Source organism: Oryx dammah, unplaced genomic scaffold (assembly GCF_014754425.2).
Source record: "Oryx dammah isolate SB20612 unplaced genomic scaffold, SCBI_Odam_1.1 HiC_scaffold_15, whole genome shotgun sequence".
Taxonomy (NCBI): Eukaryota; Metazoa; Chordata; class Mammalia; order Artiodactyla; family Bovidae; genus Oryx; species Oryx dammah.
The window spans coordinates 1,556,027-1,581,939 of record NW_024070199.1 but is presented as its reverse complement, the minus strand read 5'-3'; the positions used below and the strand labels follow the sequence as shown (position 1 = coordinate 1,581,939).

General features: G+C 46.8%; 1 protein-coding gene across 1 annotated transcript in view; it reads left to right on the top strand.

Annotated features, from left to right (window-relative positions):
* The first annotated feature begins 14,088 nt into the window (after window positions 1-14,088).
* The window catches only part of LOC120874836 (protocadherin Fat 3-like), a 47,812-nt gene continuing 35,987 nt past the window's right edge, over window positions 14,089-25,913 (top strand). Inside the window, exons 1-2 of the mRNA XM_040256533.1 lie at window positions 14,089-14,310; window positions 17,786-18,584. Of these exons, the coding sequence (XP_040112467.1) occupies window positions 14,107-14,310; window positions 17,786-18,584 (1,003 nt within the window). The 5' untranslated portion in view covers window positions 14,089-14,106. The remainder of the gene's footprint in view (window positions 14,311-17,785; window positions 18,585-25,913) is intronic.

Genomic DNA, 25,913 nt, shown 5'->3' with positions numbered 1-25,913 from the left:
TACCCGCCCTGCACCGCCCTCCTCCCCTCGCATCTCCCTCCTCCCCCTGTCTCCCTCCCCCCTGTCTCTCTTCCTCCCCTCCCGCTTCCCCCTCCTCCTCCCGCATCCTCCTGCTCCAGCGTCTCTTTCCTCCCGCGGCTCCCTCTCCCCACGTCTTCATCCTTCCGCGTCTCTCCTCCTCCTCCTACGTCCTCTCCTCCCGCGTCCCCCTCCTTCTGCGTCTCCCTCCTCCCGCCTCTCTCTCCTCCCACCTCCTCCTCGTCTCACGTCTACCCCCTCCGGCGTCTCTCTCCCTCCACGTGTCTCTCCTCAGCTCTGGTTACGTCGATCTGCTCCCGCATCTCCTCGGTCACACCAGCCTGACTCACGAATGCCCCTGCTCCCGGGGGTTCCTACCTGCCGTCTGCTTCCTCAGAAGTCTGCGCTGCCCCCTCATCCTCTCCTTCGCATCTTCACTCAAGTGCAAACTTCCCACCACTGTATTGAAATAACCACCCCCTTCCCTCCAGCTCCCGAGCTCCCTCTCCCCCAGCACTCATGAGCGCTCCCTCACGGCTTCGTTTTTCTCCCTTTTCCTCCCTCTCATCCCATATATTTTACAGATTCGTTGTTCTTGTTCATGTCTTATTTACACTCACCAGAATGTAGTATTTTCCTTCATGAAATGTTAGACCCTTACCATTATGGGACTCTCTAGCCCCTAGCATAACGTCTGATAGATTCTAGATAAAAATGTGTCGAAGTAATTAATTCATTAATTTATACTTCTCTTTCTGTGGCACATCTTGACCCTTATACTTATTGGTATCTTAAATTCATGGGATTCTTTAATATATTAAGAAGATTCAACTGTTTCTTTTTCTTTCTCTCTCTTTTTTTTAGGCTCCTGGCTTGTTTATTAGAAGATATATGGTAATCCTCAGTAGAATAGTTTCAGATGAGGATTATAAATATATAAAGAAATTGGTCGAGGGTTTGAATAATTATAGCCTATATATTCTTTCATCTTTCCAAATCATTTTCATCTTATTTGTCATAGGCAGGTAAGAAAGATTGTGACTTTTGCAAACCACATGAAGCAAAAGAATTGAAGTCAGTCTCTCTAACATGATCAAGACAGCTAGTCAAGTATTTGAAAACATTAGTTAAAGTAGAGACTTATAGCAGTGTGACGCCTGCAAGGCATTCTGCTTTAGATCCAGCTCTTTCTGATATCCGTGGCCAGTATTTTCCATTTCTTTACCGTTTGGTGTGAGATTTACACACTGAAGTTGCCGTGGGACCTAAGCTGTAGGAACCATGCTCCAGCTCCAGCGCTCCTCTGCATGGCCCTCAGACGCTCGGCAGAGCCGTCGTCAGACAGCACCCGGCCACGCCCCTGTTCACGCCCGCCCTCTGTCTCCGGCAGGTGTCAACAGGAAGGTCGTGTACTCCCTGGCCGACTCGGCCGACGGGTTCTTCTCTGTGGACAGCTCGTCCGGCATCGTCGTCCTGGAGCGCCCGCTGGACCGAGAGCAGCAGTCCTCCTACACCCTCCGTGTGCGGGCCACCGACCAGAGCCCAGGCCGGGCGCTGTCCTCTCTGGCCACCATCAGCATCACCGTCCTGGACGTGAACGACAACCCCCCCCGTATTCGAGAGGAGAGACTACCTGGTGTTGGTGCCTGAGGACACCTCCCCTGGCACCCAAGTCCTCGCTGTGTTTGCCACCAGCAAAGATATAGGCACAAATGCTGAGATTACCTATCTCATCCGGTCTGGAAATGAGCAGGGGAAATTTAGGATCAATCCAAAGACAGGTGGGTAAACAGCAACCTACTTAGAATGCAAGGCTTTGCCATACCCTGCTTCTCCTCCTAGCCCTCTGTAATCAATCGCCCTTCTTAGAGGACCAACAAATCTAGCACGACCTACACCCAGACTCCAGAGTGCCCTCGGATGCTCTGTTCTAAGGATGAAGTGAGGTTTCTCAGTCATGTCCAACTCTGCAACCCCATGAACCTGTCAGGCTCCTCTGTCCATGGGATTCTCCAGGCAAGAATACTGGAGTGGGTTGCCATTTCCCTCGCCAGGGGCTAGAATCAAACACAGTGGCCATTCCAGCCAGCTAGGTGCTGAGTTGAGAAGGTCTCAAGGTGACCACGCTGATCACTCTTTAACATCTGCCTTGAGAGGTGACCGGAGACCCACAGCCTGAGTGCAGACAGGCCAAGTGGAAGCAGATCTCCAGGAGCACCTCACACAGAGAGACATACAGCCCAGGTTAACACAACAAGCCAACAGGAAAGAGAATACCCAATCAAACCCTTAGGCTCCATCTGCAAATACTATCTCCCCATCTTGAACCACACTACTCCTCCTGAGCTTTCCTATCTGAAAAATCCTAGAGTAAATCTACGGGCCAAGGATTTGCCCCCGTGAGCCCACAACATGGAGCTGAAATTTGGCAGGGGGCATCCTTAGAAATTCCCTCGTAAGGAGCCTGCCTACAACGCAGGAGACCCGGGTTCGATTCCTGGGTACAACCCACTCCAGTGTTCTTGCCTGGAACATCCCATGAATGGAGGAAGCTGGTCCATGGGGTCGCAAAGAGTTGAGCATGACTGAGCCAATAACATGTTCACTTTCACTCCTCCTGGCCGGAGCACTTCCATTTCTCACCACACCCTTTACAAACTCGGGTGTGATACAGCATCCCCTGGGGAAAAAGATGTCTAGAGAGAAACCAAAAGAACAAAAATAGAACCCAGGGCTTTCTTTTCCTGAGGGAGTTAATATGCATTAAGGCTACTTTCAGTAAATGAAGATGGTAATTCAGAAAAAAATTTGGCTGATCTTTGAAAAGTAAACATGCTCATCCTTGTATTTTCATAGTGTTTATATCAGTGTTCTCCAAGCTCTTTCTTGACTACTCTCATTTGTTTACCTCTCCCCCATGAATGAGCAAGGCAGTCCCTTATTCACAGAGAAGAAAAGTGAGTCTCTGACATCTTCTGGCCATTGGACATAATCCCCTTGTCACTCAAGGAATATGCGCTTCTTGAGCCAGAGGGTAAAGAAGGTCCATTTTCTGTTGGATAATCCAGTAAATATGAACAAAAAACTATCATAATTAACACTGTCATCTAACATGGCAAATATGCCAGACTCCTGTTATTTACTGATTCCTGCTAGTTATCTCCCCCTTTTTCCATATGAGAAAATCAGCTTCAGAGAGGTTAAATAATTCCTCCAGTGAGAGTAAGTGGGGATGGGAGTGGGGAATCCAGGATTTGAATTCAGAGCTTCCTGACTCTGGGATACATTCTCTAACCTCTGTATAACACAGCTATGCCGTGAGAGTGAAAAATTGGAGGAGATATAGTCCTCACCCTTAGAATGGGAGGGTGGAAACTAATGAAAGGATTGCAGTAGCTGCTTCTCCCAGCAGTAACCCTGCTTATTAAGGTCATTACTTCAAATTAAAATGTATGGGAGTTTTCTTCATTTAAATATGTGTTAGCCTTAGCTTGTCTAGTTATGGCCATTGTATATGAATACCATGAGGAAGTGGTTAAGTACCGTTTAAATATGGCTCTGGAAAACGAGACTGGGATGTAAAATAAAGCACTAGAGGTGGTGATTGCTAAGAAAACTTAATTATGGCAAGAAAGAGGCCCTCGTTATGGGTATGACTTCTGCTTCTCATCTTACGTAGAGGCAGCCTGAGCTGCTAGAGACGCTGCCTGTCTGGAAAGAGAACGAACAAAATGTATTCACCTTGACCTCAGTGAATGTTTTCCAGGTGAGAGTGTTAGTTGTTCAGCCGTGTCCAGCTCTGTGACCTCATGGACTGTAGCCCACCAAGCTCCCCTGTCCATGGGATTCTCCAGGTGAGAATATCGGAGAGGGTAGCCGTTCCTTTCTCCAGGGGATCTTCCCTACCCAGGGGTTGAACCTGGGTCTCCCGCATTGCAGGCGCGTTCTTTACCATCTGACTCACCAGGGAAATGCCCTTGAGAACTTTCCTGCAAATGGCAGAGTGATCAACTACCAACTGCTGAACTCGGGACTAGGTTGCCCACCAGAAAGGACTAGGATGGGTGGGAAAGAGAACTCAGGGAGCCCGTTGTGGGGGTCCCACCCAGCTAGCTGCTTTCACCTTTTTTATCTGCTTAAATAACTCTATAGCATGAGTGTTGGGCTTCCCTGATAGCTCAGTTGGTAAAGAATCCACCTGCAGTGCAAGAGACCCCAGTTCGATTCCTGGGTTGGGAAGATCAACTGGAGAAGGGATAGGCTACCCACTCCAGTATTCTTGGGCTTCTCCTGTGGCTCTGCTGGTAAAGAATCTGCCTGCAATGCAGGAGACCTGGGTTGGGAAGATCCCCTGGAGAAGGGAAAAGCTACCCACTCCAGTATTCTTGGGATTCCCTTGTGGCTCAGCTGGGAAAGAATCCGCCTGCAAGGTGGGAGACCTGGGTTGGGAAGATCCCCTGGAGAAGGGAAAGGCTACACACTCCAGTATTCTGGCCTGGAGAATTCCATGGACTATATGGACCGTGGGATCACAGAGTCTGACACGACTAAGTGACTTTCACGTTCACTTTCATGAGTGTTAGCTCTTCTCTGTAGTTGTGGACACTAAACTCACACTTATTTTGGTTACTGATTCCCAGGTGTTTCCTTCTCCAGCATGTTATAGTATCCTCAACTTTCTTTGTCCTCTTTGTGACCTAAAAGTTTTAGATAAGCACTTTGTAAGTAGGTAAGCACCTTTCACAAGTTTTTACTAACTGGTCCTTCCCATGTGGTGCTACTGGTAAAGAACCTGCCTGTGAATGTAGGAGATAGAGAGACACAGGTTCAGTCCCTGGGTGGGGAAGATCCCCTGGAGGAGGAAATGGCAACCCACTCCAGGATTCTTTCCTGGGGAACCCCATGGACAGAGGAGCCTGCTGGGTTACAGTCCCTAGTGTCGTACAGAGTCGGACACGACAGAAGTGACTTAGCAGGCACACACGCACACTAACTGATGAGGGCTGAGGTCACAGAATCACACTGACGCTTCTTGGCTCAGTCTCAGTCTGCCTGGGTCTTCTGGAGGAATCCTGGGGAGACACTTCCGGGGTCCGCTTGCTCCCACCCCTCTTCCCGTAAGGGTGAATAATGCCAGAGATTTCCAGCTGCTTGAGGGGTTCTGACACTGTTGCAGAAATAAACAAAGACTCGATTTCTTCAGTGTTGTGTCTGGTGGGCAGCTGTGTTTTAACGGACAGCATTAATCAGACTCTGGGGTGCTTTCAGCAGGCATTAAGTAAACAAATTCCTGAATATCTCAGAGTCTTGGCTGGAGACGATATCACAGATATTACCATGATTGTGGAGCTGCTGACCAGAGTGTTTCTTTTTTTCCTAATTAAATCTAAAACTCCCCATTTTTCTTCGAAGGGGGTATTTCTGTATCCGAGGCCCTGGATTATGAATCGTGCAGAAAGTTTTACCTGGTGGTGGAAGCGAGAGATGGCGGGACGCCCACCCTGAGCGCTGTGACCACTGTCGGCATCAACCTCACGGACGTGAATGACAACCCACCCGAGTTCAGCCAGGACGTGTACAGTGCTGTCATAAGTGAAGACGCCTTGGTCGGGGACTCAGTCATTTTGGTAGGTGCCAGCGGGAGGGCTAGGTATTTCGGAGGAATGATCTTCAAGAGGGTGAAAAAGTGAGCAAAGCCCATCTCGGATTCTCTTCACACTTTCTCCTTTCAGGCTCCCTTTGGTCCCCAAGAACTCTACTCAGACACCAGTCTTTCAGCTGCTCTTCCCTCATTTTGTCTTGTTAGAGAGGGTCTGATAAGTTCATTTATAGCAAGGGGTAGGTGATCTTTAACCACTTTCCTCCCAGGAGTGGATGTTTTTCAAGGAAACAAAACAGACCATGGAATTAATTCCTAATAGCTGCTATTAGTTTGTAACTTAGATGACAGGTCTAAGGACAGAACAAAATTATTTCCACCTCCCCCACACCAAACACACACACATACATACACACACACACACACACAGTAAGGCAGCTACAAATAGGATCAAGCTTAAGATCAATTGGCCACTCTTAGAGGAGCTCTTTCTGGAAGGAACTTTTTCTAATAGCAGTAAAAACGTGTTAGGAGAACACAGGTTCTCTTAGATATGGAAGTTACATCGAGAAACAGGGAGCCCTGTCCTCAGCACCCTCACCATCCCTAGGCTGGAGGGGTGCCTTCCTGGCCCCTGCAGCACCAGGTTGGGGATGTTCCTTCTTTACAAATCCCGGGTAGACCCCGCAGGCCCTCTCTCCTGGGGCCTGGAACTATATGAGACTATTTCTGTACATACAAATGCCAGATCAGCAACGCAGAGCAGGAGATGGTGGGTCTGCATGTTAGCCGTGTGGAAAAGGAAATTCTCTTGGACTTCCTTAACATGGAAGTGCATAAGTTTACAAAACATCCAACTCAGTGGCAGAGATCATTGTTTTGCAGAATTGGGAAAGAATTACCAAAGTTTGGGGTCCGTCTTAACTGGCTCAAGGCCTGAAGGAAATCAGGCCTAAGGAGCATCAGACTGCATTCAGATGAAAATGAAGAGAAATTAAATAACAGTTCCAGGAATGATGCTTTCCTTCTTAGGCTAACCCAGAATCTCTCCCCCTGGGGCCTGATTGCTGGCACTGGTGCGCAATGCACCTAGGAAACCTGTCAGAGCAGTGCCCATTTGTATAGACCTGGACGCTAAGAATAAACCTTTTCTCAGTCTCCCCTGTCATATCTTGGTTTTGTTTGTGTCCTGTGAAGCTAATAGCAGAAGATGCAGACAGCCAGCCCAATGGACAGATTCGTTTTTCCATTGTGAATGGAGATCGGGATAATGAATTTGCTGTGGATCCTGTCTTGGGACTTGTGAAAGTTAAGAAGAAATTGGACCGGGAACGGGTAAGCTAATTCAGGCCTGCTCCCTTCACATCCACAACCCCCTCCCCCTTCACTGAAATCACGCATGGATTCTGTGAGTATCAGTAGGGAGGTTCTCCATTCTAAATGGGCTTCCCAGGTGGCTCAGTGGTAAAGAATCTACCTGTCAATGCAGGAGCTGTAGAGACACGATTTTGATACCTGGGTTGGGACGATCCCCTGGAGAAGGAAACGGCAGCCCACTCCAGTATTCTTGCCTGGGAAATCCCATGGACAGAGGAGCCTGGTGGGCTACACAGGACACAGGACTGCTACAGTCCATGGGGTGGCAAACAGTTGGACGGAGCTGAGCAACTGTGCATGTGAGCATTCTCCATTCTAAATAATGGGAGTAAATAGAAATGGGCTGAAATGCAGCAGGGAATATTTGCATTAAAACCTTTGAAAGAACTTGCTGCCAATAGACACTGATGGTTTCTTATTCAGGGAGGTTTTAAAGAAAAAGAAAAAGTGTATATTTCTGAATGGTTTGAATTTCTGTCCTTCCAAAGCAAGAAGGCAGAAAAGTACATTCAACATTGGGATCCTGTGGTCCTGATTTCATGAGCAGCATTGGCCCTAAGTGAACAGACACAAAAGGACTACCTGAAGGTATCTAGGTCAGAAAGAATGATCCAGAAGATTCCTCTGTCAAGGTGAAACCAAGTTTCTAAATGTTGTTTTTTTTGACCAAAAATGTGTCTTCAAAGTGAAGTTAAAATAAGGAAAAAGATGCCATAGACATGATGCTTAGAAATAGAAAGATCTCACTGTGTGATAGAGCCCCATAAGGTACTCCCGAAGTATCAAAACTGATACATGAGACAGATCAGTGGTGACAACCGTCGTGATTTAAACAAAGGCCAAGAGCCATGCTTCTAAACAGGGGCGATGTACCTCCAGGGGGCATCTGGCAATATTTGGAGACATTTTTGTTTCTGACAAATGGTCAGAGGCAATATTGACTTCTAGTGGGTAGACAACAGGGGTTCCGCTAAATGTTCTACAATGCACAGATCATCCCCTGGCAACAAAGAATGATCTGGCTCCAAACGCCAGCTGGTGCCCAGGTTGAGAAACCTGGTCCAAAGACTCAAAGCGAAGACAGCTCATCTTTAGCAGAGCAGAGCAAGCCCACAGCACCTCTGTGTGGGCCGAGAAGGAAGCAGGCACCGTGGTCTTTACTGTGGACCCTTTGTGCTTTGGTAGGTGTCTGGATACTCCCTGCTCATCCAGGCAGTAGACAGCGGCATGCCTCCGATGTCCTCAACTGCCACTGTCAACATTGATATCTCCGATGTGAATGACAACAGCCCAGTCTTTACACCTGCTAATGCTACTGCTGTGATTCAGGTAAGCAAATCTGGCCTGCCAGGCACCTGTGCTGTTGCACTCAGCCTCCATCCTCTGCTGTGGTTTCTTTGTCATGGCTTACTCTTATTTCTGCCTAATATCAACTCATCGCATCATTTGGTCCCTAAGTCGTGTCCAACTCTTTGTGACCCCATGGAGTGCAGTGTGCCAGGCTTTCCTGTCCTTCACCATCTCCCAGAGTTTGCTCAAATTCATATCCATTGAGTCAGTGACGCAATCCAACCATCTCATCCTCTGTCATCCTGTTCTCCTCCTGCCTTCAATCTTTTCCAGCATCAGAGTCTTTCCCAGAGTCGACTCTTCACACCTGGTGGCCAAAGTATTGGAGTTTCAGCTTCAGCATCAGTCCTTCCAATGAATATGCAGGGTTGATATCCGTTAGTATTGACTGGTTTGACCTCCTTTCTGTCCAAGGAACTCTCAAGAATTTCTTCAGAGCCACAGTTTGAAAGCATCAGTTCTCCAGCACTCAACCTTCTTTATAGCCCAACTCTCAGATCCACACATGACTACTGGAAAAACCATAGCTTTATGCAAACCTTTATCAGCAGAGTGATTTTAGAGCCCAAGAAAATCAAGTCTCTCACTGTTTCAATTATTTACCCGTCTATTTGCCGTGAAGTGATAGGACCAGATGCCATGATCTTAGGTTTCTTAATGTTGAGGGTTTTTTTTTAATTTATTTATTTTAATTGGAGGCTAATTACTTTACAATATTGTGGTGGTTTTTGCCATACATTGACATGAATCAGCCATGGGTGTACATGTGCCCCTATCCTGAACCCCTCCTCCCACTTCCCTCCCCATCCCGTCCCTCAGGGTCATCCCAGTGCACCAGCCCTGAGCTCCCTGTCTCATGCATAGAACCTGGACTGGCAATCTGTTTCACATTTGATATTATACATGTTTCAATGCTACTCTCTCAAAGGATCCCACCCTCGCCCTCTCCCACAGAGTCCAAAAGTCTGTCCTTTACATCTGTGTCTCTTTTGCTGTCTTGCATACAGGGTCATTGTTACCGTCTTTCTAAATTCCATATATATGCGTTAATATACTGTATTGATAGTTTTCTTTCTGATTTACTTTGCTCTGTATACTAGGCTCCAGTTTCTTCCACCTCATTAGAACTGATTCAAATGCATTCTTTTTAATAGCTGAGTAATATTCCATTGTGTACATGTACCACAGCTTTCTTATCCATTCATCTGCCAATGGACATCTAGGTTGCTTCCATAGCCTAGCTATTGTAAACAGTGCTGCGATGAACATTGGGATCCACGTGTCTCTTTCAGTTCTGGTTTCTTCAGTGTGTATGCCCAGAAGTGGGATTGCTCGGTTGTATGGGAGGTCTGTTTCCAGTTTTTTATGGAATCTCCACACTGTTCTCCATAGTGGCTGTACTAGTTTGCATTCCCACCAACAGTGTAAGAAGGTTCCCTTTTATTCACACCCTCACCAGCATTTATTGTTTGTAGACTTTTTGATAGCAGCCATTCTGACCAGCGTGAGATGGTACCTCATTGTGGTTTTGACTTGCATTTCTCTGATAATGAGTGATGTTGAGCATCTTTTCATGTGTTTGTTAGCCATCTGTATGTCTTCTTTGGAGAAATGTCTGTTTAGTTCTTTGCCCCATCTTTTGATTGGGTCATTTATTTTTCTGGAATTGAGCCGCAGGAACTGATATTATTTTCTCCCATTATGAAGGCTGTCTTTTCACCTTGCTTAGAGTTCCCTTCATTGTGCAAAAGCTTTTAAGTTTAATTAGGTCGCATTTGTTTATTTTTGCTTTTATTTCCATTACTCTGGGAGGTGGGGCATAGAGGATCTTTCTGTGATTTATGTCAGAGAGTGTTTTGCCTATGTTTTCCTCTAGGAGTTTTATAGTTTCTGGACTTATATTTAGGTCTTTAAACCATTTTGAGTTTATCTTTGTGTATGGTGTTAGAAAGTGTTCTAGTTTCATTCTTTTACATGCAGCTGTCCAGTTTTCCCAGCACCATTTATTGAATAGGCTGTCTTTGCCCTATTGCATATTCTTGCCTCCTTTATAAAAAATAAGGTACCTGTAGGTGCATGGCTTTATTTCTAGGCTTTCTATTTTGTTCCATTGGTTGGTGATTCTGTCTTTGTGCCAGTACCATACTGTCTTAACGATTGTAGCTCTGTAGTATAGTCTGAAGTCAGGTAGGTTGATTCCTCCAGTTCCATTCTTCTTTCTCAAGATTGCTTTGGCTATTCAATGTTTTTTTGTATTTCCATACAAATTATGGAATTATTTGTTCTAGTTCTATGAAAAATACCGTTGGTAGCTTGTTAGGGATTGTATTGAATCTATAGATTGCTTTGGGTAGTATACTCATTTTTACTATATTGATTCTTCCAATCCATGAACATGGTATATTTCTCCATCTATTTGTGTCATCTTTGATTTCTTTCATCAGTGTTTTATAGTTCTCTATATATAGGTCTTTTGTTTCTTTAGGTAGATTTGTTCCTAAGTATTTTATTCTTTTCATTGCAATGGTGAATGGAATTGTTTCCTTAATTTCTCTTTCTGTTTTCTCATTGTTACTTTATAGGAATGCAAGAGATTTCTGTGTGTTAATTTTATATCCTGCAACTTTACTATATTCATTGATTAGCTCAATGAATTTTCTGGCAGTGTCTTTAGGGTTTTCTATGTAAAGGATCATGTCATCTGCAAACAGTGAGAGTTTTATTTCTTCTTTTCCAATCTGGATTCCTTTGATTTCTTTTTCTTCTCTGATTGCTGTGGCTAAAACTTCCAAAACTATGTTGAATAGTAGTGATGAGAGTGGGCACCCTTGTCTTGTTCCTGACTTTAGGGGAAATGCTTTCAATTTTTCCCCATTGAGGATAATGTTTGCTGTGGGTTTATCATATATAGCTTTTATTATGTTGAGGTATGTTCCTTCTATGGCTGGGATGTTGAGTTTTAAGCCAGCTTTGTCACTGTCCTCTTTCACCTTCATCAAAAGGCTCTTTAGTTCCTCTTCAATTTCTGCCATTAGGGTAGTATCATCTGCATATCTGAGGTTGTTGGTATTTCTCCCAGCTGATATGAAAAAAACCTGATTCTTTCACTGCAACTGATTAATAAACATTGATAAGAAAAATTTCACCATTGAGGTTCTCTCAAGTGTCAAGTGCTTTCTGTACATCTGTCCCCATTGGGGCCCAGCCCCTGGTTTAGAGTGAAGGAGGTTAGGATCTGGGAGGTTCAGTAGCTCACCCAAGGTCAGGCAGCTGTAAAGTGCTGGAGTCAGCATTTGAATTCAGTTCTGTCTTCAGAAGAGAGTATTCTCTGCCCACAATGATGGGCTGCCTTTAAGCACTTTGTGCTGTTCTAGCAGGGAAGGGCGATTGATAGGAGCCATCTCGTTTGTCAAAGAGGGATTGGCCATCAGACTAGAACTGCTCCTCATTAAAATCAGTCTTCCATAAGCAGTTTGTTTAGCACTTTAAGCCCACCTGCTCTCTAAAATTAGACTGCAGGAGACAGTGACTTCCTTCTCGTATTCTGCTCTCAGAGAGAACAACTTTTCATCCTACCTTCTTATTTTTATTCAAAAGATATCTCATGAATACAAGTCCTAAGCACTGAGCTACTTCCATTTCCTAGCATTTCTAGAAGCTGGAAGCCCGACTTCAGGAGGATCAGGAAACCCAGTCCAGGAATACTGTCAGCATGGAGGATTTATAGGAGACAGGGATGGACAGATGTGTACTGGGATGGCTGCAGATATTCTAGGAAATCAGCCTCAGAATCACCCCCATGGGTTCCCAGGGCTTTGTGGGTAGAAGGGGAAATGAGAGTGAGTCAGGTCTCGAAAGACCCCCTTTGGAGCAACATTCAAGACTTTGAGTCTGGCCGTCCATAGCACCCCCCCACCCACTCCCCCGCCCTGCCCCACTGGGCCCCCCAGGATCAGGCTGAGCATCTCTGCTCCCTTGTCAGCGCTTCCTCAGGAGAACCAGACCCCTTCCCTGGGGGTGTTTGTTTTTCCTCTCCTCTCTGATGCCTTTTCCAGTAGCTGTGCGTGCCTGCCCCTCCGTGACTCCACAGAGCTCGCCCCGGCTGACACCCTCCCCTCACCCCAGTGCCCTGTCCCCTCGATGGTTTGGCTCCCCCCTCCACCTCCATCCCCTCGGAGTCGCTGTCTCCCCCTCCCCTGCTCCACGCTAGCCCCACGCAAAATGGGCTCTGCCACAGCAACCTGTGCTTTTATGACACGATCGATCAGCCTGATGGCCTGTCCTCACCTGCGCTCCAGGAAGTCAGCCAGGGAGGAAGAGAGACTCAGCTCTTGAGCAGTGACCATGGCTCCTGTCTGCAGCGTGGCCCTCTGTGCTGTATTTCACCCTCCTTCCTCACTTGCGACCCCTCGGGCACACATCCTCTCTCCCTCTCTCTTCTGCAGAGGAAATGGCTTTTAGAGAGAGAGCAAACAAATCCATAAATCTGTTTGGTGTGGTGCTGAAGCTGCTGTTGGTATGCACCGGTAAATCTGTGCATGGCTGGGCGTTTCCACGACTGATCCCAGAGAGAGCCGGTGTCTGGTTCCCGGTGACCCAAAGGCCACTTGAGAGGAGAAGCAAATGAGAGGTCTCTGAGGTTCTCCTTGCCTCATTCTCTTGCAAAAAAAATAATGCTCCTCCCATTGTTCACCCCAGAATAATTTTCTTTTTCTAACACATGGTTCTTATAAGACAAATTCAGCACCTAAAACATAAGTACACCCTCCCTGTGGGTGACTCCTATCATGCAGGGTGTCACTGTCTCCATCTCTGTGACCCAGATTCAGTTAATCCAAAGTCAATCTCATCAGAAGGCCTGAACTAATGAAGCTGACTCCAGGCCTGCTCTCTGGTAATGCTGAAGTCCAGACAGGGCGGAGCAAGGAAACCGGTGCCCAAGCCACTGAGGAATTTAATTTTGTGTTTTCAGAGGACAACCTTGGACCCAAGAAGGAGTGACTAAGAGTCTCTGTGTTTCCATGTGAGATAGAAGGCAGAGTTTCTGCAATATAACATTGGCATAAGGACATCTGGGCTTCCTAAACTTCTGATGAAGTTGTAGATGTCTTTTCTCTTCATTCTCTGATTGAGGAATATCCCATCCCCTTTCTCTTCCCTCGAGAAACAGAGGAACTATGTTCTGATGGGTGAGATTTAAAGCCCTATCTTCCACCCAACACATGCCTTTGTATTTCTACCAGGAAGTTGCCAGTATGTCTCCCTAAAAGTCCAGTATCGTGACACTGTGTCACTGTGTTGGACCTCAGCGTAATCATGTTGTGACAAGCGTGAGGAAGGATTTTCCATCCCAAAAGGTTGATGTTTTCTTGGCCCCAGAGGATTTCTGATGCCATCGTGAAGGCTGATGAGCACCATGGATTTCCAGAGCCATCTGGGTGAACTCAGGGCAATTCCGGCCTTTCAAGGACAGATGGAGCCAGGCAGCATCCTTGGAACCTACAAAGCAGTTCAAGGCCAAGTCTTCGTGTTCTCACCTGCAGCTCATTGTCTCACGGGGCAGTCTGGGGAGGCAGCCAATGATGGGATGATGCTTACAGACACCAGCATTTTTCAGAAGACGAGATAATATCACAGGGAATCCCTTCCATTAAAAGCTCTGTTTTCTAGCCCAGCACTCTCAGCCGGTAATGATGGGTTGTTGTTTTTTTTTTAATGTGCAAAGAGGTGTAATTTTATCTTCCCTTTTAATATACTGTCTTATGCAGGAAAATAAGCCAGTAGGCACCAGTGTTCTGCAGCTCATGGTGACAGACAAAGACTCCTTTCACAATGGGCCTCCCTTCTCCTTCTCTATTTTGTCGGGAAATGAAGAGGAGGCATTCGTGTTGGACTCGGATGGGATCCTGAGGTCAGCCGTGGTCTTCCAGCACACGGAGTCTCCAGAGTACGTGCTGTGTGTCCAGGTATGGCCTCATCCTCTATCTGTTGCAGGCCAGCTTTCTCTCCTACTACAGGCTCTGCCCCTTGGTTGTTGTTGTTGTTTTTTTTTTTTTTTCTGTTGAGCAAGTCAACATAATTCATTACCGTGTAGTAGTGTTCCCCTTTTAATCTCAAATTCAATTTCACACCAATAAAAATGGCCTCTGTGTGTGAAATTGAACAGGAAGGAAAGGAAGCATCATTGTTGAAAAGGGGCTTTCCTGTAGGGTGTGCTAGACTGATGGTCTCTGACTTAAATCTGTATTCTGAACACTCCATATGAGCCCCAAAGACAACTCACTGGTCAAGATTTACCACTTGGGGGTGGTTGTCATTTAGTTGCTAAGTCATGTCCCACTCATTGCAACCCTATGGACTATATAGCCTGCCAGGCTCCTCTGTCTATGGGATTTTCCAGGCAATCATACAGGAGTGGGTTGCCATTTCCTTCTCCATTACTTCTTGGTACTGAGAAGTATTTCCTGGATCACCCCAATTGGGAAATGACCAATCTTGGTCCTGGTGTGATGAAGCTATCAATTTTTCATATTAATATTTTCATAGTAATATTTCGTGGCCTTTGCTTTTTAAGAGACCTCAGCTTGAGCTTCCCAGTTGGCACTAGTGGTAAAGAACCTGCCTGCCAGAGCAGGGGACGTAAGAGACATGGGTTGATCCCTGGGTTGGGAAGATCCCCTGGAGGAGGGCATGGCAACCCACTCCAGTGTTCTTGCCTGGAGAATCCTATGGACAGAGGGGCCTGGAGGGCTACAGTCCATAGGATAACAGAGTTGGACACGACTGAAGAGACTTGGCACACCACACTTCTTGGTAAGTTTCCCCAGAGATGGGAAATAGGAACAGGGACTCGGGTGGCAGTGGCCTCCCAACATTTCACCTTCCTCAAGGTCATGATGTCGAATGAAGGGAGACCAAGAGGCAGAAGTGGCAGTTACAGGAAGGGCGTGAACAGAAGCAGGAAACGAGAGAGCGCCAAAAAGCCTCTGGTTGCAAATTTTGCCAATCCCAAGACATGGGTCCCATCAGTGAGACTGAGTGCCTGTTTTTTAAGCACAGTTGGCACAGAGAGCAACCTATTATTAATAGTGGCAATGATGAGAATAGTCTTTATATAGAGTTTAATTGTGTACCTTATCTCTTTGGATAAGTTATGGCTTACCCTACCCCATGAAACCTTTCAAATTAATGACTTTTGGCTCGAAGCACATTGATAAACTCTTCAATTGCTACCCACTCCTCCAACAATATTATGTGAATGACTTTATACCACAGTTAGAGGTCCTCAAGGGCAAGGAGAGAGTTTTAGTACCTTCTCAAAGAAGCTACTGGGGCTTCCCAGCTGGCACTAATGGTAAAGAACCTGCCTGCCAGTGCAGGAGATGTAAGAGACTTGTGTTCCATCCCCTCATAGGGCAGATCCCCTGGAGGAGGAAATGACAATCCACTCCAAGATTCTTACCTGGAAAATCCCATGGACCGAGGAGCCTAGAGAGCTACAGTCCATGGGGTCACAGAGTTGGATGTGACTGAGGGACTTGAGTGCCACACAGAAGCCAGTACAGTTCTTTGCCTACCTCCTCTGGCTGTTAGAGAGCATATTTCACATCTCAGACTTTGTAAACACCATGGAGACCAGAAGCAGGAGGAGAAAGCTCCTGGTCCCTTATATTAAACTTACCACCAAGGCCCACGTTCTGTCTCCAAAATGTCTCAGCGTGCATCAGGTATATACCCTTTGCAATCTCCCCCCTTTATTCTAAATTGTCCCATACTGAGACTATTGCAAAACCTCCTGGGTGTTCGATTCTTTCTGATCTATCTCTGTACCCTTTCCAGGCTAATTATTCCACTTTGATTATCTCATTCCACTAAACCAGAGGTCAACAGACTATAACCCCTGAACCACATCCTGTCTTCAACCTGTTTTTATAAATAAAGTTTTATGGGAACTCAGCCTCTCCAGTTCATTTACATATGCTCTGGGCTGCCTTCCTGTTGGAAGTTGAGTAGTTGATACAGATCATATAACCCCAAAACGTAAAGTATTTCTTGTCTCACCCTTTACAGAATATGGGTGCTAACTCCTAAACTAAAAACGTCTGAGCTCCCTATTGCCAGAAACCTTGTGAATTCTGGCTTGTTCAGATGCTGAATTTTAGGGTTTTTAGGCAGACATGACTGTCCAGTTCTTCTTAGCCCACAGGCCCATGGGTCTGTTACCTTACATCCAGTGGCTTCTTGCCTTTCTGGCCTCTGATCTTTGAGTGGGCAACCTCTGACCCATGGGGTCTGAACTCATTGTTGTCCTCCAAGGCTCTACACAGTTTGACTTCAAGTTCAGTCCCGTTTGCTAAACTGATCTCCCCCTAAGTGAATTTTCCATTCTAGCATCTCTGGCTCATATAGTCCATTTTAAAAAGCATGTGGTTATGGAAATGATAAAGATAACAACAATCACAGTAACTCTCATGCACCAAGTACTTCTGTGGGTCAGGTCTGTGCTGAGTATGTTGCAATCATGTGAGCCGTAATCCTCACAGTACAAGAATCCTGTGAGGTAGATAGGACTATTTCACTCCAGTAATATACAAAACCTGAAGCTCGAAGAAGTGACTTGTTCCAGGCCAGACACATAGCAAGAGGCAGAGCAAAGATTTGAACTCGGGTCCATGTGATGACCAAGCTCCTGCTTTCACGCTGCCTTCCACATACAAGGACATACCTCCTGAGGTATCACCTGGCCGCCCCCATCCTGAGATGCCCACCCTGGGGCCCCAGCCACTGAGAATCTGCCCTTCTCAGAAGTCTTCCAGCACTGACCACCTTCACATTGTATATGACAGGTCCTCAGTTACTATCTGTCAGGGTGGTGGTTCTGTCAGTCCTTACAGATAGAAGGAAGACAAAATGGCTTTTTTCAGGCTTTTCTCATTGTACCACCTTTTATTCTAAGCCTCGATATTGTGTCCTTCTCACTTGAAATAACATTGTTTCTTAAATGTACAGAAAAATGCTGTCTGGTCCCATGCAAAGCAAAGAAGCCAGAGACAACCAAGATCTCTCTTCTAAGTGGGAATGCCACTTTATGAGGCTCCCCTGTGGCTTCTGTCCAAAATTAAAACACAGCCAGCCTCTTGGGGGCACTGTGGATCTCACAGCACCCTGCGTCCTCCATCTCAGTTCACCCCCACTGGCTTTATTATGTTGACACATTTTATTCTCATAACAGAGTGCACTTACGGGCACCAAAAGTGATAAATCACTCCTCTTACTTATATGTACATGCTCCAGTTTTGTAAAATAATGACAAGGGATGGAAGGAGCAGCAATGTGGTTAAAGGAGCAGACACTTTCTATCTTTGTTTAGTTGCTTTTAAAAAAATTATCGTGGGCTTTTACCTTACTTCCTCATCTTCCCTCCCTGCTGGGTGATTTTAGGCGAAAGACTCTGGCAAGCCTCAGCAAGTGTCTCACTCCTACGTCCGAGTGCGGGTCATTGAGGAGAGTATCCACAAGCCCACAGCCATCCCCCTGGAGATTTTCATTGTCACCATGGAGGACGACTTTCCTGGTGGGGTCATCGGGAAGATCCACGCCACAGATCAGGACGTGTATGACGTCCTCACATTTGCGCTGAAATCGGAGCAGAAGAGCTTGTTCAAGGTGAACAGTCATGATGGGAAGATCATCGCCCTGGGGGGCTTGGACAGCGGCAAGTATGTCCTGAACGTGTCGGTGAGCGATGGCCGCTTCCAGGTGCCCATTGACGTGGTCGTGCACGTGGAGCAGCTAGTGCAGGAGATGCTGCAGAACACCGTCACCATCCGCTTCGAGAACGTGTCCCCCGAGGACTTTGTGGGGCTCCACATGCATGGGTTCCGGCGCACCCTGCGCAACGCGGTCCTGACCCAGAAGCAGGACAGCCTGCACATCATTAGCATCCAGCCCGTGGCAGGCACCGGTGAGCTGGACATGCTGTTCGCGGTGGAGACGCACAGCAGCGAGTTCTACAAGCCGGCCTACCTCATCCAGAAGCTGTCCAACGCCAGGAGACACCTGGAGAACGCCATGCGCATCTCGGCCATCCTGGAGAAGAACTGCTCTGGACTGGACTGTCAGGAGCAGCACTGCGAGCAGGGCTTGTCGCTGGACTCGCACGCGCTCATGACCTACAGCACGGCCCGCATCAGCTTCGTGTGCCCGCGTTTCTACCGGAACGTGCGCTGCACCTGCGATGGTGAGTGCGGTTTGGAGTGTCCCCTCCGCTGCCTAGGCTGTGTGAGGCGGCTTGGGTTACCATCCCCGCACACACCTCTTAGTTCATTCACTCACTGGACCACCCACGATGTGCCTTCTCACCATGAGAGATGCCGGGGCTGCAGGGTGATCAAGACAGGCTCAGCCCCGCTCCGGTAGAGCATGGAGTTTATGGGCATCCAGACATACAAGGGGGCGGGCATCGTCCCTGCATTGAGCATGCTTAGGGGACCCAATCAAGGGGAAAGTTTTCCTGAAGGGACTGTTCTCTAGGTTGAGATGAAAGGTAAGCACGAATTAGTCTTTCTCTGTCTGACTTACTTTGCTTAGTATGATGGTTTCTAGGTCTGTCTGTGTTCTGCAGATGGCATTATTTCAGTTTTTATGCCTGAGTAATTTTCCATTATATACACACACACCCCATATCTTCTTTATCCATTCATCTGTTAATCATAGATTGCTTCTATGTCTTACCTACTGTAAATAGTGCTGCTGTGAACACTGTATGTATTTTTTTTTCAAATTAGAGTTTTTACCTTTTCCAGATGTATGCCCAGAAGTGGAATTACTGGATCCTATGGTGGCTGTTTTTAGTTTTAGATTTTTAGATTCTTCAGATTCTGTTTTCAGATTCTTTGCAGAATCTCCATACTGTTCTCCATTGTGGCTGTATCATATGTCATATGATATCATTTGTATGTGGAATCTAAAAAAATGACAGAAGTGAACTTACAAAACAGAAATAGACTCACAGACATAGGAAACAAACTTATGGTTACAAAAGGGGAAAGGCAGCGGAGATAAATCAGGAGTTTGGGATGAACAGATACACACTGCTGCATATAAAACAGATAAACAACAAAAGATCTACTGTGTAGCACAGGGAATTGTATTCAATGTCTTATAATAGTCTACAATGGAAAGGAACCTGAAAAAGAATATATATTATGTATATAAAACTGAATCACTTTGCTGTATACCCGAAGCTAACACATCATTGTAAATCAACTATATTTCCATTTTTTAAAAAAGGAAAAGTAGAAAATAGATGTGTGAAAAAGGTAGCAGAGGGACAGCATTCCAGTGGAGATGGTGTTTGTATGAGGCTTAAGGGCAAGATAGTAGCCTACACCAAGGGGGTTGAAAGAGCTTTCTGGTGATGACAAAGGAGACTTATGAGCAGTGGTCACACAAGAGCTGTTAGGATGAAGTCCTAGAAATCAGCCCAAAGCAGTGGGAGCCATCAGCTGATTTGAGGTGGAGAAGTCACAGAATCAGGTCTGTCTTTCACAGAGAGCTTGCTAACTGCTAAGGGGATGGGTTAGACGGGCTGGGCCAGAGGCAGGGAAACAAGTTCAGAAGCTGGGTGCGTAAGGGCAGCTGGGTTTTCTTGAGTGAAACCCGAGGGCCAGATGTTCAGGAGTACAATTGGGGGTGGGTTAGGCTCTCAGGTGGCAGAGATGGAATGGTTCCTGTTTGTCGACGTAACTAGAGTCACTGAACTTTGACCTTCCCTGCTCAGAGGCCATAGCTGCACAGAGTCGACCATGGTGGTCAGCAAGAAGCATTGCTCGCTCCCTCTTTTTCTCTCTGACACGTGATGCTATAAATTCACTGCCCTCATCAAAGAAAATCACACCAGCGTTTTCCTAGCCAGTATGAACTTGGCCCAAAGGGACTGTGGCCGGAAGAGAAGCCATTCATAAAACACCCGTTTAGATCATTGAGGACAGACAGGGCCCTCACCCTCTCCCTTTGCAGAGAGTTTCGAGTTGCCCTTTGGAGAATGAGTTCATCGGAAAAAAGCCCCGGAAATCACAGCTCCCTCCGGGAGACCTTTCCGTGACCCCCACACAGCCTAGAAGCATGTGAGCTATTCCCTCTGTGGTCCCCAGTGAGTTCTGTTTGTGTTTCCATCAGGTAGAGATGCAGTGATGTCCAAACTGTTGAGTATGTAAGTTAGCTCCAAAGTAACTCCAAGCATGCATGCGTGCTAGGGGAAATGTGTTTCTGGCAGATGCCACCAACATGCAGGATTTATGAATGCCAGCTGTCCAGACCTCACCTAGGTTCCCTTTGTAGGCAAATTGATTTATGTACCAAAGGTCTGCTAGAGCCTTCCTGCAGGGATTCACAGCACAGTTCAAAAGAGGTTCAAGACAGGACAGGGCAGACCCTGCAGGAGAAGCTAAACCAGCTAATTAATCCTTGTTCTCTGAAAGCTTGTTTCATTCAGTAAAAATCTGCAGTGGCAGCAATGTTTTGTGTTAGTCACTCAGTCGTATCTGACTCTTTGCGACCCCCTGGACTGTAGCTCACCAGGCTCCTCTGTCCATGGAATTCTCCAGGTAAGAGTACTACACTGGGTAGCCATGCCCTCCTCCTGAGGATCTTCCCAACCCAGGGATCAAACCCAGGTCTCCCTCATTGCAGGCAGTTTCTTTATCATCTGAGCCACCAGGGAAGCCCATCAGCAACGTCTTAGGTGCTGCAAATTCAAAGTGAATAAAAGACACAGTCCCTTCTCTCAGGAGCTGGCTGCTGCGAGCTCAGCTTTTGCAAGTCCCCGTTTGCCTTACTTAATAGTGTTATAAGAAATGCTGGGGAGGAAAAAGGCACAGAGTGCCTGTCACAGCCAGAGGAAAGCTTTCAGTGACATTTAGATGCCAGAGACCACTTGTGTTCTGGGTTTTGAAGGATGACTATGAGTTCATCAAGCAGAGACAGGCAGAGGGCAGGCTTGGCAGATTTTCTTTACAGCAGGGATTTAGAGGGATGATTTTGTTGGAGAGAGGGATCTTCCTCTGCATTTTTCATGAGACACTGATGTTATATTTTATTTTTTTATTTTTATCTTTTGGCCACACCATGCACGGTATGTGGGCTCTTAGTTCCCCAACCAGGGATCGAACCTGTGAGCCCTGCAGTTGAAACAGTCTTAACCACTGGACCGCCAGGGAAGTCCCCAGAGACACTGATGGTTTATTTTACTTTATTTTTTGGTTTAAAGCAACAAGATCTTATTATCTCACAGTTCTGTAGGTCAGAAGTGCAGGTGGGTGCAGCTCGTCCTCTGGTTCCTCTGCTCAAGCATTCACAAAGATGAAGTCAAGCTGTCAGACATCTGAGGCTCTCCAGCCAGAGGCTCAGGGGAAGAATCTTTTTCCAAGCTCACTTCAGAGTTGGCAGAATTCAGTTCCTTCTGGTTGTAGGGTTAAGGATACTGTTAGTCTGCTATTAGTGGGGACCTCTCCCTGGTGGCTCAGCAGTAAAAGAATCTGCCTGTAATGCAGGAGATTCAGGTTTGATCCATGGGTCGGGAAGATCCCCTGGAGAAAGGAATGACAACCCCCTCCAGTATTCTTGGTGGGACCCATGGACAGAGGAGCCTGGTGGGCTACGGTCCATGGGATCACAAAGAGTCGGACATGACTGAGTGACTAAACCACCACCACTCTCAGCCTTAAGGCGCTCCTTAAAGAGACACTGATGTTTTAAATGCAGTGAGTTTCAAGGTGGTAGTCTTGCCCAGGACTCTTGTTCTCAAGTCCCCATAAACCCTTCTACTCCACAGGAAACCCAGAATTCTGGAAGTTCTTGTGATTCAGTCCCAGACATCCCAGGAGGAGGCTTTCTCAGTCTAGAAGGGAACATTTCCTGAGCGGTAACTCTGCAGACTCAGGCCCACCTCTCAGCCTCTTGCCACCTTTAAGTCACTCATGTAATCAAGCTGTAAAATAAAATACTGAATTTTAGTGGTAAAAGGACCTCAAAACACCATCTGGTCCAGTCCCCATGTTCAGCAGCTTTATATGATTATCTCCATTTTATAAATGCAATAGCTCTGTGCCTTGCCCAGGGCATACAGCTGGTGAGAATGGCATACTGATTCAATGTAGGTTCATGTTGGGTCCTTGTTTTATTCCTTTCATCTTAAGAATAAGAGCTCTTCCATAGTTTATTCTTGGGTCCTTGTTTTATTGCATCTTAAGAACAAGAGCTCTTCCATTTGGTATATGACTTATGTACACTATGAGAATATTCAGATAACCCCATTGTTCCTGACAGACTGATCACCAGTCTCACAGACCCATGGCAGGATGGCAGAGGGTCTCGGACTCCAGTAGGCCTGTGACTTACTACAAAGACCCACTACTGAGCCCTGCACTCAAATATAACGGGAGGCTTTGAGTGGAGCCCTGAGTCAATATGCATGTAGCCTGGTGACCCTAATTCTGGTGTTTAGGAAACCAAACTGTAATGAATCTCACAGCAAGATAAAATAGAAAAAATTTTCTGTGGGTTCAGGGGGTGAGCTCCTCATTATAATAGTAATAGTTCTCTCACTTTTCCAAAAGTACCATCTCAAATGAAATTACAGTGAACAATTGTTAAGGAAAGCATTAAGCATTTTAGGCATTTTCCCATATATTGGAAAGGAGAGATAACTGAAGTCAGTAAATGCTCCTAGCCCACTCTCCTACACACACACTTGTAGTGTCGGCTGCTTTTTAACCTGGAAGGTTGGCAGATACAGTAAATGGACTTTCCCACCACTTGGTGGAATAATTAGGAGATAAACAGAGGTAGCGATCCTTTCTGGGCTGTGTAGAAATATTCATACAAATTTGGCCTCAGTAACCCTCCTGGAGAAGGCAATGGCACCCCACTCCGTACTCTTGCCTGGAAAATCCCATGGACAGAGGAGCCTGGTAGGCTGCAGTCCATGGGGTCGCTAAAAGTCGAACACGACTGAGCAACTTCCCTTTCACTTTTCACTTTCCTGCATTGGAGAAGGAAATGGCAACCCACTCCAGTGTTCTTGCCTGGAGAATCCCAGGGATGGGGGAGCCTGGTGGGCTTCCGTCTATGGGGTTGCACAGAGTCAGACACGACTGAAGTGACTTAGCAGCAGCAGCAGCAGCAGTCTACCCTCCTCCCAACTTCCACGTCATCTTTCTCTCATGGAGACTTTTTTTGGGTTGAAGTAACATCATTAAGCATCTTGAACTAAAATGCTGGGTTGCTTTGACACAATGAAAGCAGGCTTGAAATTTAGTGCCGAAGAGGTTTATTACATTCCAGCCCCCATGGAGCGTCACGTCTGAGCAGAAGTTTAAGGGTTATGCTGTCCTGAGATGGCTCCTGGTAAACCTTAGATGTTCAGGGGATGTTGGCACTTGGGTAAGAAAGCCTGGGGAATGATAAACACCCTTGAGCTCCAATGAGGAAGTCAGAGAACAGAGTATTGGGGCAAGCCGTGGGGCAGTGGTGATGGTCCATTTGGGAAGATTTTCATTGATTTTTCAAAAATGTGATCTAGATACATATCAAAAAGGAGACACTTATCCAAGAGAATGGGCTTGCCCCGAGACCATTAGCATTTAAAATTGGTGTGTTTATGAGTGTCGGTGGAAGTGGGTGCCTGATTTGTCCAGTCTTGGTTCAGACATGGCCCCCCCGACTTGAAACTGAAGCTCCAGTCACAAGCATGGAGCATCTGTCACGGGCGAGCTCGGTGCTGTGGGGTGTGGTGTCAGCGCCGGGCCCTCAGCCGGGGGCAGCCCACTGTCGGAAGGCTGTGCAGGGTGGTAGGAGAAGGCCTGAGGCTGAGGCCACTGCCATCGGTCTGAAAGGATGCCTAGAATCAGACAGGGCACGGGGAGGAGCCAGTCCAGGCTGGGGAGCTTTAGAGCCGAGGGATGGAGGTGAGAAGCCCTGCGCAAGCAGTGCACAGGTGGAGGCAGGGACCAGCGGAGCGACTCACACTCACGGAGCTGTACTGTTACTGTTACTGTTACCGTACCTGTTGTCTTTCACACATGTGTGATTGTAGTTAACCCTCACAATCACCGTAAGGGATAGGGATCATTAACTTTCCTCAGAAGTTAAGGAAGCTACAACTCAGAACCATCAGTTGACTTGCTCAGGGTCCCACAGAACTAGTGCAGGTCAAGCCAGGATTCACACCTGGCCGTCCCAACCCCTGTACTCCTACCTCCGTACAGGTTTGAGAAAACTTGAAATTAACTGACTCCAACTTCCCGTGCACCTCTGCAGCCAAGGTCTGAGCCCAGTCCTAGCACTTGCTACCTCTCAAGATGGACCTGAGACAGCTGGCTTCCTGGGCACCGAGTCTCCCTCCTGTGAGGTCACCCGCTGCACCCTTTAAAGCCCCACAGAGCCTGACCTGTCTGACCCTCCTGTACGAACCGCCCTCCAGACAGCTAAGGATAATTACTAGGACCCCTTGAATCCTCTTTTTCGAGACAAACAGCAGAAGGTCCTCTGTTCCTTGCCCATCAAGAATAGGAGCTAGAAAGAGTCGTAGGTGGTGTAATTGGAATAGAGAGTAAGCGTAAAGGAAGGAGTTCTCTATCTTACTTGGAGGAGTCCATGAAAGGCACTGGAAGCTGTGAATTGTCCTGGGAAGGCATTTCTGAGCAGAGAAAGTAGTAAAGGAACGTTTCTTTACTACTTTTATTTTCTCATTCAGTCATCAGTGAAGCAAATACTTTTCCAAGCCCTGGATGGGCTGCTGGAGTTAGAGCGGTGAGTGAGGCTGACATGGTCCCATCCTCATGGCCCATGAAGCAGCATCGTGCACTGGGTGAATGACAGGGGGCTCAGCTGGACTGGCTGGTGGAAAGACGGTCACGAAAGGAACGTGCTGGGACAGGTCAACGGGCCTGCGATAGGCAGCCACGGTGACGCACTTCTCATACACACAGTAAAGTAAAACGATGAAGACTTCCACGAGGCAGGACGATACGTGAAACTCGGCCTTAACGAGTATTTAAAAAGCCCAGGGAAACCTGAGATCGGGTTTACACTTAGCCCAGGACTGCTCATTCCAATTCTCTTGAGGACAGAGCCCATAGTCCCACCCCTAGGAATTCTGAACAATTCAGTGTCTCTGAACCTTAACCGGATTTCCTTACAAACTGGGATGTTTCTATTTCTCATTCATGTTAGATGTCTGTCTGCAGATCCCTGATCTTTAGCATGCATGGAATCTTGAAGGGCCAGGCGAGGTCTGGACTGTGGAGGAGGTACCAACTTCTTACCATGTAGATAATCCCTTATGTTTTCCAACCACACACAGTGGCCCCAGAGAGGATGTCCTGAACGAAATGGCACTCAGCCTTTAGCAAGATCATCCCAGAAAATAGGGCTGAACAAAGCAAACACCAATCAAGATGATTCTGTGCTTTGGGGAGAACCACAGGAAACCATTTCAAAGCCAAGGGACCTTAGGAAACTATGTTTTAAAATTTCATGCAGGCCAGAAATTATGAAGGGAGCTTAC